Here is a 14,447-nt window from a genome sequence, read left to right as displayed (position 1 = left end):
CTTAGTGAAAGAAAGAAAAAGCTAAAAGGAGAATTTTTAGAAGCAAATAATACAGACTGAATAACCTAAGCTAAAAAGACTTTAAAAGAAAAACTTCTACACATTTTTGTTTACATCTGCAGTCTGCTGCTCTATCACATTTGGGATCAAAAGTTAAAGTCCTTATGGAAAAGTTTTAATTCCGTTTTTTGAGAGCATGAGCTTTCCCCTTTAATTAATACAGTTTCTCCATATGCATGTAGTGCTCAGCTGTGGTGTAAGCCTCTGCAGTCAGTGTCTCCAGCTATCCAAAATTATCACCGTGAAATCTCTTTTTCAAACTGTTCAAGGCTGGAAGCTGATAAATCCATTAACAATCCTATGTAGACACACTAAGGGTTGCTGATTTGTAAACAAACATTTAAATCCCTAAAGCCCCTGAAAAATCATTAAGACATAAGTAAAGAAGTGTTCATTCTTTTAATCAACATATAAAAGGGTTCAAGGAGATAACTTCTGAATCCTGTGAAATCTTCGTAGTAAAAGATTGGTAATAAAACTTAAAATTTGTTGTTGATTATTCTAAAACAACTGTGCTCACAAGAACTTCCAAAACTACACCGACTCCTACTGGTCAACTTCTGGACCACTAATTCATCTCCTACTATCAGTGGGAACTCTGAATTCACCTACTGCTATCTATTTCCATCGCTATCAAAGCTGCACATTTGTTCACTTGTGTAAGAAGGTAAAAAGCAGCACTGAAATAGCCTCAAAAATGCTGAATCCTGTTTCCAAATTGTTACCAAAAGCAGAAATTATAGTATAAATAACAAAGAAAAAAGGCCAGGAGAGGAAAGCTGTATGTGTTTATAAAATATACCATGAAGAGGGATCAAAGGCTGGTACCTTCCCCTGCTGCCTCACTAATGTACCTGGGCACTCACTGAGAGGTACCAGAACTGCCAGCACACTTTCTCATTGTGCTTCAGCTGACAAAGAGTTAAAGATGAGACTCAAAGCCACAGAAAGACATATATTTTCTGTTAGGACTGTCAATGATGATAAAAATCATGTACTCTGACACATCCAAAAAAAAAATCCAAGCACGCTGCAATTCCCGCATCAGACAGACTGTGGCTGTTTTTTAAGGTTTAAGTCTGATCTTTGTTTTCCAACATGGCTTTTTGTATTTTGCCTCATTACAGCATTCATAGTCTATCAGATATTCCTTTCAGAGGGTTTTAGTGGATGCCAGCAGCTGGGAAGCTCAGCCAGCAGCCAAACAATTCCCGAGTTCAGAAGCGAGCCCAGGATTCCGGCCTCCAGGCTTGGCAAGTGCTGGAGTGTTACAGAGGTGATTCGAGTCCATCAGGCTCTGGAAAACAGCCACCCTCTGTCTCTTTTACAATCCCTCCCCTCGTCCCCAGCAGCCAATTCGGTCTGTAGTTGGGCTCACTGTTAACTAAGTATTGGGAGGGTAAAAGTAGACAGGGAGGTCCACAATGGAAAGCCAAGAATAATGGTGCAGTTGAAAACACAGTAAAGCCCAAGCTGCATTCCCGGTAGTTATTGCTGCTCCTTTTTAAGATAGCAATGGAAGGGGTACAACATGATGCCAGAAGATTTCTACTTGTCAAGCAGAAGAAATATGGGCAAACCCTCCCTTACACATGAATCAAATGCATTAACAGAAAACCTAACGGATGCCTTGAAATGTAATTAACCAAAACAAACTATGTGGTAATGCATATTGGATTACATCCACATCCACTCCCTTCTGGCACACACACAGCATGCACACATCCACAGGGATTTACTCCTCTCTTTTCACCAGCTGAAGATGACATGGGCACTGTAAACCACTGTGGACTCTATCCCATGTGGGTCCTGGTCACCACTCCCTATGACTTGCTATGATAATGTAAAGCAAGGTGGAAATCAAGCACATGAAGGCTCAAAAGCAGCTATAGGTAACTTGTAAACGCTGGCCTCCAGCTGCAGTGCCCTGCATGCAGGAAATACCTCCCCTCTTCGCATCCCCATGCCACCTACCACAGCTCTCCAGGGTTTGCTTTTCCCCCAGCATGTTGTTTATGTGTAAAAGCAGGGTGATCAAATCTTACTCACTTCACTTCTTGAAGCAACTGCTCGATGGAGAGGAGTCAGCCACATATTGTCCTTGGCATTAACACGAGCGCCTGCAAATAAACAGCAGAGGTTACATGCACGCCTTGGGTGTGACACTGAGAGCCAGGCCCAGCTGTTTCCTAGGAACCAGAGCTGAGTACATGGTACTCTCAGTGCTCCCCGGGACTTTCCTGGCACCATGTTCACCTTGGAAATGCATTTCCAGACGTCAGACAGATAAAGTGTGATTTGGAAAGAAAGGAACAGCATAGATAGGACTATTATTAGGAATTGCTTTGTCTACAGGACACAAAAAAACCAAGATTTGTTGGAGGGAATTACATACGTATGTGTGTACACATGTGTCTATGTAGATGCATTTTTTTAGATCAACTGATACAGCTGGGGGGAAGAAAAGCACCCTTTGCTCAAAGCACTGCTTCTGTCTGCAGACATAATGAAGGGAACTAGCCTGAGCAATCATCTCTTGTTTCCAGCTCCATCAGGCAGACCAATAAAAAATAACCACTTCCCTGCTTCGCAAATCCTGCTGGGATCAAGAAAACAGGACCAGGAAATGCTCAGGTTGGAGACAAAACTGGGCACTTACTACATGAGGTCCTGTGGGTGTTACTGAGCAAACAACAGAAGAGCAGGGATGAAGGAGACCACTCATCTGCCTCCTGTGCAGTTTAGAGCAAACAGGTGCTCTGACTAGGGCAGCTGGGCAAGAGGATGGATTTGGGCCGGCTTGCCAGAAAAAAGGATAAAGGAAGAATATTTGACAACTGTAGTAGTTCTGGCTGACTCCAGATGCAAAAATTTTTTTTAAAAAGGGATCCTGTACATTTGTGTGATCAAAAAGATTTGGTTGCAAGAAATATTAAGGCTTTTAACTGATGTGATACCTCAGGAAGGAAATCTAGTGATAAGGACTAGAGAAACTAATTTTTAAAAGGGCTTAACCTGAAAATATTGTACCTTACAGGTTTGCAGGTAGCAGTACTAGTCTGAGAAGAGTGGCACATGCAGAAAAAAATGTAGAGAAGCACAAGTGTCATGTGCACAGCCTGGGTGAGCCTCTGAACTTGATGAACAAAGGGATGCTTAAGCTTCATTTTGCACCATAACTTAAGTGCATTCAAAAGGCTGTAATTAATAAATCCCACTCTCTGAATCACCAGTACTTTCTGAGAGCTAATTCTCAGGAATATTAAGATGCTTGCCTGTGAATCACAGTGGTTATTGGGAATTGTGCTAAATAATCATAGAAAAAACAAGTTCTTGCATATTTCCACAAGTCAGGATGCAGTTTTTTGGCTGAAGAAAAACAAAGCCACTTTCATAACTACTGCAACAATTAGAGGCAATCCTCCAAACTCACCTCAGAACCTGGTACCTGGTGGTACAACCTGCCCTCTGGAAAAACATCCATTAGAAAAGACATAGTTTCAAAGAGTTTTCTAATTAATCTGTCTAAGCAAGGAAGCTTTTGCCTTCTTTTGTCTTCGTAAGAAGGCCATTATAGCTGACACATTAGCATCCTGCCCTTTGCCTGCACTGTGTGAGGCTCTACAGACAAAGAAAGCAACAACTTTCTCCACCATCAGGACTTCAAGGTACCTTCCATTATCCTGATTTGGCCTGGTAGCTATCTTGAAGATGCAAACTGTTCATGTGAGTTCCTAGTGATTGACAGCAAATACCTCTTTTGAGGTTGAGAAATTTGTTTGGTATTTGCCTTGGGGTTTTGCCTTATGTTCTTAACTAAGGTTTCTTTTGTTTTACCTCTACCCATTCACTAACTCCTACAAGCAGATGGTTACAAATCAGAAAGGCTAATATGTGGAGTAGCAAAGCATGACAAACATTATTCCTCAGTATTTAACAACTCCAGCAGCATTAGTGAGTGCGAAGATGATGAGAAAACCTAGAGAAGTATCTCCATCAGTAGCTATTCATGCCCTTCACTGATCCACTTATCCTTTGAGAAACTGAAATAACTGCCAAGAAAGCAACTGAAGAAAATAGTAAAAGGAAAACAAGACCAGTATTAAGAAAATAATACACAGCATGCTATTAGCCTTTTCTTTCTCAGCTGTTTTCCACATCCCTTTGCCTCCTTGTGCCTCTTCATGTGAAACAGTGAAATTGTTCTTAGGTATCTAATGCAGTGCATCAGTTGAATGTGTTTGTGATTTCTGTTTGTTTTTCAGGAGCTACACAATTCAGCCATTGCCTGTTACAGAACCTGCTCTTGTCCATCTACTGAGATGCACGTCTTCTGAAGAGATGTTTCAAAACATTTCCTCTTGCCCATTTCCTTCACCAAAATTCAACTTCCGAGGTTCCCAGCAGTTCTTTGCAGGCAGTGGTTGATGACAGTGAAAAAACTTCACCAGCACTGATGCACTCCTTCATGGACAGAAAATATCTGTTGTTTTAAGGATGATCCAGCAGAGGCACTGGGAGAGCAATGCTCATGTTTTCAAAGGTGTCCTCTACGCTCCAGGAATTTGGAGGCCCATCCTGTGACAGCCCTGAGGACAGCCCTTTGAAAGCAGAGTAACACAGAAATCCAATTTTAAAGACTAAGTGCTCTAGAACATGCTCATACATCTAAAATGAGCTGTGTACAAACTCCAGAAGCTTAAATTTTCAAGACCATCCCACAACACATCCTCAAAGTCAACCGGAAATTCAGTGTCCCTCTCTTCACTGTGGACCATTAACCATGTTTCAATGCACTTCCTACAATACTCCATGAATTAATCTGGGTGTCTATAAGGACAAAGAGGGCTACTAAACATTCCAAATGGTGTATATTGTGTCAATCATAGCACAATTTTCCTTGAAAATATAAGTTGCTTTAAAGATTTCACTCTAAATCCTTTCAGATAGCCACACCACCCACCCATCCTATAAAATACCCACTTTAAAAAAAAAAAGTTCTTCAGAGTAAAGCCTTTTCTCAACCTCACCTTCTCCACCATGCTCTTGGGAGGGCTTGTACCCCTGAGCCTGAAGGAAAGGTTTAGCTGTAGGGATTTGCTTTGTGAGGCTGAAGTAGACAACATAACATATAATGTTACAGATAAAATCAACAGAGAGGAAACCTTCTGTACTCTACTTTTCTTTAATATGGCTGTTTTGTAATCTTTGCCATTTTTCACTCTCAAATTTTTCTGCCAGAAGAGGAAATAAATCTGCAACTGCCCCTGTTCTTTTGAGATCTGAAATAAACAACTCGATGCTGGCTTTCAGGAATAAAGTTAACATCTCTTTATCATAACCAAAGTACAGTTTTCCATCCAGCATATCTGCCAAATCCACATCTCTAGATTCCACAGTCTATATCTCCAATATTAGGGATAGTCAGTGGAGGAAGAAAACTCTACTCTTTAACCTATTAATGTCATTATTTACATGTACCTTTCCAATTTCTCCTGTAAGACACAGCAAGAGGCCCACCAAAATGTCAGGACAACTTCTTGGAGAGAAGCTCAGAGTCTTCTGAAATAGTAAAGCACGGTAATATTGCCAAGATGGGAAGTGCCTTGGTGAGGAACAAGGGGTAAGGGACTGAGCTTAAACATGATCCCCTCAGGCACCAGCACAAAGCCCAGGATGGAGAGAGGCACCAGCACAAATGGGAATGGAGCTTGTATTTGCCCAGACAGTTGCTCTTGCACATCCATGACTGTGTAATCATAGAGATTCCTTCTGTGAGATGGCTACCCTGCTCCTTCTCCTTTCTGACAGAAAGGAGGTGAAGAAGTGCTCAAAGCTCCCTGCTTTCATGTAGCCTGGAAAAACAAAACCTCACAGCACACTTCCCCAGTTTGAACCATATGATTATGGATCAGACCTTTGAGCTGGTGTAAACTGGCTCTGACATTTAATGGGCCATGGTGACTCACACCAGTTGAGGGATGTGGCACTCTCTCTCCTGTATCAATTCCAAACAGACTCCATTTCACTGGCTACCTAGAAAGCCATTCCTGGTCTGTCTCTAACCACCTGGGCAGAAATTTTATTCATTAGACACTACATTTATTTGTGCTGCCACCAGTTTATAGACCACAAATCTCAGAAGGTGCGTATTTAGTTTAATTTCTCTCCTGAACACTGTACAGAATGAAATCCTCCTAGCTTCTACTCATGCTGAGAATATTTCTTGACACCAACAGCAAGCATTTGTGTGCTTTCTCTCTGTGAAAACACCGTCTCATTCTAAAGTCAGACAACAAAGTTTTTCTGCTTATGTAACTGTTATGTTCAGATTAATATTTTACGACACATTTTATTGACTGAAGAGGTGAAGCAAAGGAAGATGCTGCACTTGTCTTTGCAGCCTAGTTCATGGAGAGATCACAGTCACAAAGAGGTGCTTCTAACAACTCATAAAAACCTGCTCCTCCAAGGCTCAGAAACCTCCAAACCTGCTCTTGGATACAAGTACTCATGCTCATCATGAGTAATGATACTTTAGATATTAAAGGACAATGAATAAGTAGAATATAAAACACTAAATTAATTTTGACTCATGCTGAGCTAGTTGGGAAAGATCCACACAGTCCCTGCAGAATGAACCCCAGCACAGTCCCACTGACACAAAGTTCAATTTTTAAAAGCCTACATTATAAGTGTTTCACACTCACTTGGATATATAAAAACTCCCCAAGATGCATCACCTACATTTTATGCTGTTGATCAGACAAATCCTATAGCCCATGGATGACATTTTGACAGTGAGGAATCACTGGTGCTGTTGCTTGCAAAACTTGAAAAAATACATTGCTCCTGCAGTCTCCTCACACTGCAATGGAACAGCAGTATGTGACAAACAACACACGCTGCAAGAACACATGCACAGGTTGAATTTATTAACTCCTTCCTCCCAAGAAAGAAAAATCATGTTTGCATTTAGCACACTGAAAACCCACCCAAGCATAACCTGTCAGCAGAGCAGTGCTCATTTCAACCATTCTGCAGCCATCAGGGGTAGAGCAGAAAGATCTGATGTGTGATGTATGTCCAGCTAGTTACCCTCACTAAGCAATTAAGCAACCCAAAATTCCCCCAAAATGAACAGAGGAAACACATAGCTACAGCAAACTGAGTTCTCGTTTTCTGCCTTCTCCAGGTCTGGCTAGACTGGTGAGCCAAAGAAATTTGTTTGTGTGGTCTGCATGCACCCATCAACAGCTTGATCTGACTTTGAAATTGGCTGGTGCTCTAAGCAGGAGGCTGGATCAGGTCATTTCTAGAAATACCTCCCAGCCTGAACTATTCTAGGATTCAAGGTTGGAAATTAGAAGGTGCCTTGTAATCACAGGGCTGAGAATTTTGAAATAACTAAAAAAAAAAAAAAAAAAAAAAAAAAAAAAAAAAAAAATTCATTTGAAGAAGCAGTCTAAAAATTCGTGAAACCAATTGTGTAGCAAGGTTGATTGCAAGGGGTGAGACGTTTGTACCATAAGGATCCTTTCAGTCCCACATTCTTAAATCCCCATAAGCTTTACTCTTACAGCTCTCCAGCTTAGAAAAACACTGCCTTTGAAATCTGCAAGCACATCCAGGAGTCTGCCATGAATTATGCTCGCTTCTTGAGAGATGACTGCTTTATGCTTTGTTCTGACATATTTTGAACATGTTTTCTGTCACTACAACAGTTGGGAAACATTTTTTTGATTTCTTTTGTTTAGATACTTCCTACTACACAGTTTCTAATATCCAAATAAACTTCCTGACTGTTAGAAATATGCCTCTAATGTAAATAGCACTTACAATTCATTTAAACTAATTTATAATTTTTTTGCTATTATTCCATAATTTTCGCTTAACAGGAATTCTTGGCTTGTACTCCAGGATGTGAACCCACATTTCAAATATGTACTACAGCAAATTTCTGAATCACAAATACTGTCAGTTTGAATGCTTTATAAGTGGTTAATAGCTAGTTACTTTGTATATTAATTCTGCTCAGTCACAGGATGCGTTTTACGATTGTTTCACCAAATTTACATATATTTTCTAAGCTTGCAACAAATGCAACCAGCTCTGTGAAACTCAGAAATAGGCAATGCCCAAAACTCCCTCATGTATGGTTTGTTGGGTATTCCTTGTAGCTTTAAAATTAGCTGATTTACCAGTTAATAGCAGTGAGGGACTGTACCTTACCTGACAAAATGAGAAGCTCAATGATGTCTGCATCCCCCAGAAATGATGCAACATGAAGAGGGGTCCTTTTCTCGGCATCCTACAAAACCACAGATTGTCCAGTCATAAAACATGGTCAGTAAGCGCAGGCATTGGTGTTAAAGAGCAAAGGATTTGTAAACATTTATTTTTCTGTGTGCATTTCTGTTTATAATTAGAAATGCAATCTCAGCCAGTGAAAGAACAGAATTCAAGATCTCAACAACACATTTCCTCCCAGTAATCCCCTATTTTTTATCACTGGTTTCCACCACACCATGCAGAGACATTGCCTTTACTCAGATATCCTATTTACAGGTAGATGAAATCAAATCTAAAATGAGCAAAGAGAGCATCTTTGGGTCTCCTTTAGAAACATTTTCCACTCTTAAGTATCACAGCAACATAATCCAGATGCTTCTGGATATCAGACTTGGCAATGCAGTTTGCATCAACAGTGCAACACCAGAGTCTTCAGCAGGGTATCTCAGGAGAATGGTTTGGAACCACACACAAGGTCAAGATGCAAACTCCTCTTTGTCTAAAAAGATTCTTGTACACCAGTTAGCCTGGATAGCTACAGCAGCCCAAAATGGGCATGTACACCTTGGTTGACCCTTAAACATAAATTATTATCAGTCAAATCTGTCTTTAAAGTTAAAAGAATTGCTAGTAATCATATATATAACTTCTGAAATATGTCTACTTTTATTTGATTTCTGTAATTTTCCAAATGAGGGAGTCCATTTTAAAGATTTTCTTTTTTAATTTCAAGGGGTATAAATACAGTGTTCACAAAAAACCTTTATTTTACTGCTTTATTCAGCTGATTCCAGAACACAGGCCTTTAAAAGAAACTGCTAAATATTACAATATGGGCAACAGCAATCACAAGAACTGCTAATACTGCTCATTGTGCTATTTGATGCCTGTTTCCATCCTAAATGTATTTCATTTTGGCTTCTTAACCACAAAAATAAGTTCTAAGAGACCTTATCCATCAAACTTATTGCAACCTACTAGCATTAAATATTTTAAGCTGGTAACAAATTCAACACATCTTGCAAACAATACCAACAGTGAAATCCTACCAATATTTACACTCTGTCCCTGAAACAGATCTCTGAGCCTGTCATGAAAAATATCACTTTTAACATGCCCAATCAGTCATCAACAATAAGCTATTCTGGAATATCTTCAAAGTATGCTATAAATGTGGACAAGTCTGTGCAGCAGAACCATTTGTCATGGGAATGTTGAAAATTGTTTTCCAGCACTGAGAAGCACAGAGCCACTGATCACCAGAATCATATATATTTAATTTTTATATTTGTATGCATTTTTAGACATACATAATGTATGTACTCCTCAAATTCTGCTGCATTGGGTTTTGATCTTTACGTATTGGGCATGTACATGAAACGCTCAGAAGACTGGTTACATAAAACCCTAATAGTCACAGGTCAAAGGGGAAGTTCTCTTACAGACTTTTACCTGCTCACATGGTAGGCAAATTAAAAGAATATTAAGCAGTGCCCATGCAGCAGTGTTCACTCAGGAACCAATATCACAAGGTACTCCCATATGATCAGTTCCTAACACCACAGATCAGCTTCTACAGGCTACATACGTGCATAGGAGACCTTCCATAGTTTCCATATTCCCTATCCTAAGGCTACCCATGGCAAAAAACATACTGACTGACCAAACATATATACAACAATACAACCAGCTGGTTTTGGGTTTCTTTTTTAGTTTGTTGGTATTAATGCATGAAGCTCTCTTTAGTACAACACAGTACCTGTCAGTGCAACACAGCCAAGTTTGGCAAGAGCAAAGCAGTTTGAAGTTGAATGCTAATGATACAAGCCCAAGCAGTTTTCTATATCATGGAACCAAGGCTACTCAGTGCTTTGTTGATTATAAGCAGTTTTCTGTATTAAACTGTAAATCTGATGCAAATTTGATAACACAGAGAGGAAAGGACATGAAACAGAAGGTTTTATCCTTCTGTAGCAGAAATAACACTCTAAGCTTTCTAAGCTTTCAGTTTTTAAAATCAATACAAAATCCTATCATCTTCAGAGCGAATCAAGTTTTCAGAGAAAGATGGATTTAGTCACAAAACTTAATTTAAGCTTTATTTCTCCAAGAGGAAAAAATCCTAAAATTTCTCCATTTATCACAACCAGGCACAAATCAGAATTCACTTGCACATAGGCAACATTTTCAGGATTCTGGCAGGGAGAAATCGACACACTACACCCGCAGCTGAGCCCATGGTTGAGCAACTCAGTGGAGGAACACCCTCGAGTTCCTGTTTAAACTGTGCACAGCACTGATACCGAAACAGAGGAACTGAGGCTTCTGCCTGTCTGCCCCACCACCGTCACTGTGTCCCCCTCAGAGCCGCGTTCCCTCACAGCCACACCTCCTCACTCACTGGCTGGGCGCCCAGCCCGCACCCCAAAATCCGCTCAGCTCTAGACATCCTCATCCCATGGTGCTGGTAACAGGAGCACAGAAGTAAATCAATAATGGTCTAAAGACTGGAGCCTATACACAGAGAGAGGGATAAAATTTGTCATTCCAAGGAAAGGCTTGGCAGAACCCCAAACCTCAACATACATTATCAAGGCAAGGAAAGTAAGTGGGGGAAGAGATGATAACAGAATTACAAAAAGCATTAAGACAAATAATCAGACCTGCTTCAAGTGCAGTTCTCAGAAGAACAGTCAGTAAGAGACAGTAGATAAGCTATAAACAATGGCTAGAAAATCATGCCGAGATAAGATAAACTCTCTTTCCAGTACCTAAAGGGGGCCTACAAGAGAGCTGGAGAGGGACTTTTTACAAGGGAGTATAGTGCTAGGACAAGGGGAAATGGTTTCAAGCTGTTAAGAGGGCAAGTTTAGATTAGATACTGAGAACAAATTCTTTACGGTGAGGGTGGTGAGGTACTGACACAGAGTGTCCAGAGAAGCTGTGGATGCCCCATCCCTGCAAGTGTTCAGGGCCAGGTCGGATGGAGCTTTGAGCAACCTGGTCTAGCAAAAGGTGAAAGGTGTCCCTCATGGCAGGAGGTTGGAATGAGATGATCTTTAAGGTCACTCTCAACCCAGAGCATTCTGTGATTCTATGAAAACTGTGTTAGCAGCCTATATTAGTTCACAGAAAAGATGATGCTGCAGGTTAACATTATCTAGAAAACTTTTTTGGTTTTTTTTAACAGATAAAAGAAACTAAGAATCTAACAGCCAGGCAATCAGGAACAGAAGGCCTCAGCAAGAAAAACACTCAACACATGCTTAAACTGTTCAAGTGATTACAGTGGCACTGATAAGGCCCCCACAGGCTTAAAATTAGACTAGTCCTTAATTGCTTTATTGGATCAGAGCCTTGGGGTACAGGAAGATTAGCAGAACAGTGAGCTGAATTAATCATATCAGCACATGTAAAATATTCAGGTACATTAAGGAAAGGGCCTACATTTTCTCCTCAACACAGCCTATATCTCAAGGGAGATAATGGATTTGAATTTCAATATCAACTGCAACTGCTCAGATCAGGTGATGCTTAGGACAGAGTTATTTACTATTAAAATGTAAATGCAACTGCTGCAGAAAATAAATGAATGTACCCTTTCTTTGTCACCAAACTGACTGAGCAGCTAACAGGAATAGTTGGAGTTCACAGAAGGAGTTTAATGCACCACAGAAACTGAGTTACTGAAGCCTTTGGATTCCCACCACCTTCAAAATGTGCCTGGGTGGCAGAATAAAGCACATGAATGGTTATAACTTCCACTGATCAAGTCTAACCAAAATAATGACAGAAACAAGCCTCCTGCTCATTCACTCCATACACAGTTGTTACATCTGAGTATACCTCATTTAAATAGCACAACCATTAAAAAAAAATTCAGATACAAGTTGACTTCAGAAAAATTAAATATTAGGAACTGGAAGGAGCTACTGAGGAGGCCAAAAGCATATGAGCACCTACTTCTTGGGCTATTTACAACCATTCAGAGCCAAAAGCTGATGGTCTACCAAGAAAATCTCTGCTGCTTCAAGGATTTCCTCCTCTTCATACATTCTTTTATTAAAGCCTGTAATTCACAGAGCAAATTGAAATGTTTGAATGTGAGCACCACTGGTGAAGGTGAAAGCCAAGCTGTGTAACTTATGCCTTGTGCTCTTTCTTCTGCATGGTAATAATCATGCATAGAAATTCCCATCTGAAAATGCAGATCCTGGTTTCAGCACCTCTCATTCCACAGCCTTCAGTTTAGCCTCAGAAACAACGATTTTTCTGGACTGACTCTTAAATTGCCAAGTGCTCATGAGGTAGAAGAGGTAAATACTTAGATCTTCTAGAACATGAAAAATTATCTTCTCTCTCCCCCCTCATCTAACACTTGCCTTCCATGAGGCTGACAGTGACTTTTATGCTAGAAGTGTAACTTTAAAAATTAATTACTAATTCCAGATTGAGACCATAGAAATGTTATCCTAAAGAACAGAAATATTCTGATGCTTATGGGTATTCACTGTAAGACTCAAAACATAGACTTAAGTAACTCCTCCATTTTTATAAATACAATTTTGACTTTGGATGGGGGGTGCTAAGGCATGGGAGCATACATCACTCAGGATGGGAAAAGATTCAGAAAATTCAAGTATTTCAGGCTGATATTGCTGCCTTTGAAGAAAATAATGCAGTTACAGCCAAACCCTGCCCTGAGACTTTAATGGTCTGTACATCCTTAACTGTCTCAAACTGATAACATGAGTCACCAGCACAGATATATATAACACAGTAACCATTACTACACTAGCATGCTGTTGCAAAGCAACCCAGAATATTTCAGACTCTCAGTCTCCCCGGCAGAATCATCTTAACAGTTCAAAAACTTTCTTTATAAAATATTTAAAAAAAAAATCTGAGCCAAAAAAATATTTAATTTAAATAAAAGTCATGCTAGTTACCTTGCATTGCAAACATCAGTGTAATTTCATATTCAATTGTCTTACATAATGGAGAATTGTTCATAGTTTCTGTAAAAAAAAATTCTCCATCACTTCCCACTTAAATAAACAGCATATTAAACAGCACTACAAGAGGCTAAATACCCAGTGGAAGTCAGCTATTACTCAGCACCAAACTGTCAGTCTGTGTCAAAGCAGAAGCCTTCCAAAGTTCTTGACTAAATCCTCCAGAAGACTTTCCAGCACAGCAAAACTACATCTAGAAGAGGAGCATTTACTTCCAGGATAGCTTTATTCTCCTGCAAGGCTCCACATTCCAAAAAGGTAATCACTGTTCCTTAGATGAGCTGAGGTAAGGGTCTGGTGTTCCAGGATTCCTGAAATATCACCATTACAGCCTCTCCTAGTCCCAAGTCAGGCATGTCACTCTGAACTGAACAACAAGCTGGTTTCTACTTCAGCTATCCCAAACATGCAAAGCCTTTCAGACTCACAGTCCTAAACATGTGCACACTTTTACCCTCAAACACTCACAGCACCTCCAAAAACATGCTTAGCAATAGTACAGGAATATATAGAACTTGTGTGCGTGTGTGAAGACCTGGATGACGCCTGAATCCTCCTGACAAAGGCAGTCCTGAAAATCTATGCCTTTCCAAGCAGGATAATGAGAAAAAAAGTAATAAACAGCACACATACATGTGTCTCCATAATTACTTCCTTCCTGCCCTCCTTATCTCATAATAAACCACCCCCTAAATAATGGTCCTGCATGTGTGGCCCTGCAATCTCTGCTGGTGCTGCTGCCTGACACTCTGCAGCTAGAAACAGGGTTCTATCCAAGAGAAAACACAGCATTAGAGGATAAAAAATAAAAACAGAGAACGAAATGACTTGCGAATAACACATCAGTTATTGGGAAGAATACTGGAGAGTTTTTTTGACCTTTTTGTTTGACTTTGGATGTCTTAAAGGGAAACTAAACGAGAAGACTGAGAGGAAAATGGAAATTTCACAGGAAGGATTTTGATTTGTAACATTTAACATAAGAACTGGACTTTACAGACGTAAAACATGTATTATGAATCCCAAATAAGAAGGGGTTACAACTGCATGCAGATTAATCCCTAGATTCTGGGAGTCACT

The 14,447-nt window shown here is 40.0% G+C and overlaps 1 protein-coding gene across 7 annotated transcripts in view; it reads right to left on the bottom strand.

Annotated features, from left to right (window-relative positions):
- The window catches only part of ANKRD44 (ankyrin repeat domain 44), a 71,433-nt gene that overhangs the window by 54,341 nt on the left and 2,645 nt on the right, over positions 1-14,447 (bottom strand). For all 7 annotated transcript variants that reach the window (XM_017728530.1, XM_017728523.1, XM_017728516.1 and 4 more), the window contains exons 2-3: positions 8,293-8,371; positions 2,110-2,180 (exon numbers count right to left, since the gene is read on the bottom strand). In XM_017728530.1, coding sequence (XP_017584019.1) covers positions 2,110-2,180; positions 8,293-8,371 — 150 coding nt within the window. The remainder of the gene's footprint in view (positions 1-2,109; positions 2,181-8,292; positions 8,372-14,447) is intronic.

Source organism: Corvus brachyrhynchos, unplaced genomic scaffold, assembly GCF_000691975.1.
Source record: "Corvus brachyrhynchos isolate BGI_N302 unplaced genomic scaffold, ASM69197v1 scaffold370, whole genome shotgun sequence".
Classification (NCBI taxonomy): domain Eukaryota; kingdom Metazoa; phylum Chordata; class Aves; order Passeriformes; family Corvidae; genus Corvus; species Corvus brachyrhynchos.
This window is presented reverse-complemented; position numbering and strand designations above follow the sequence as displayed.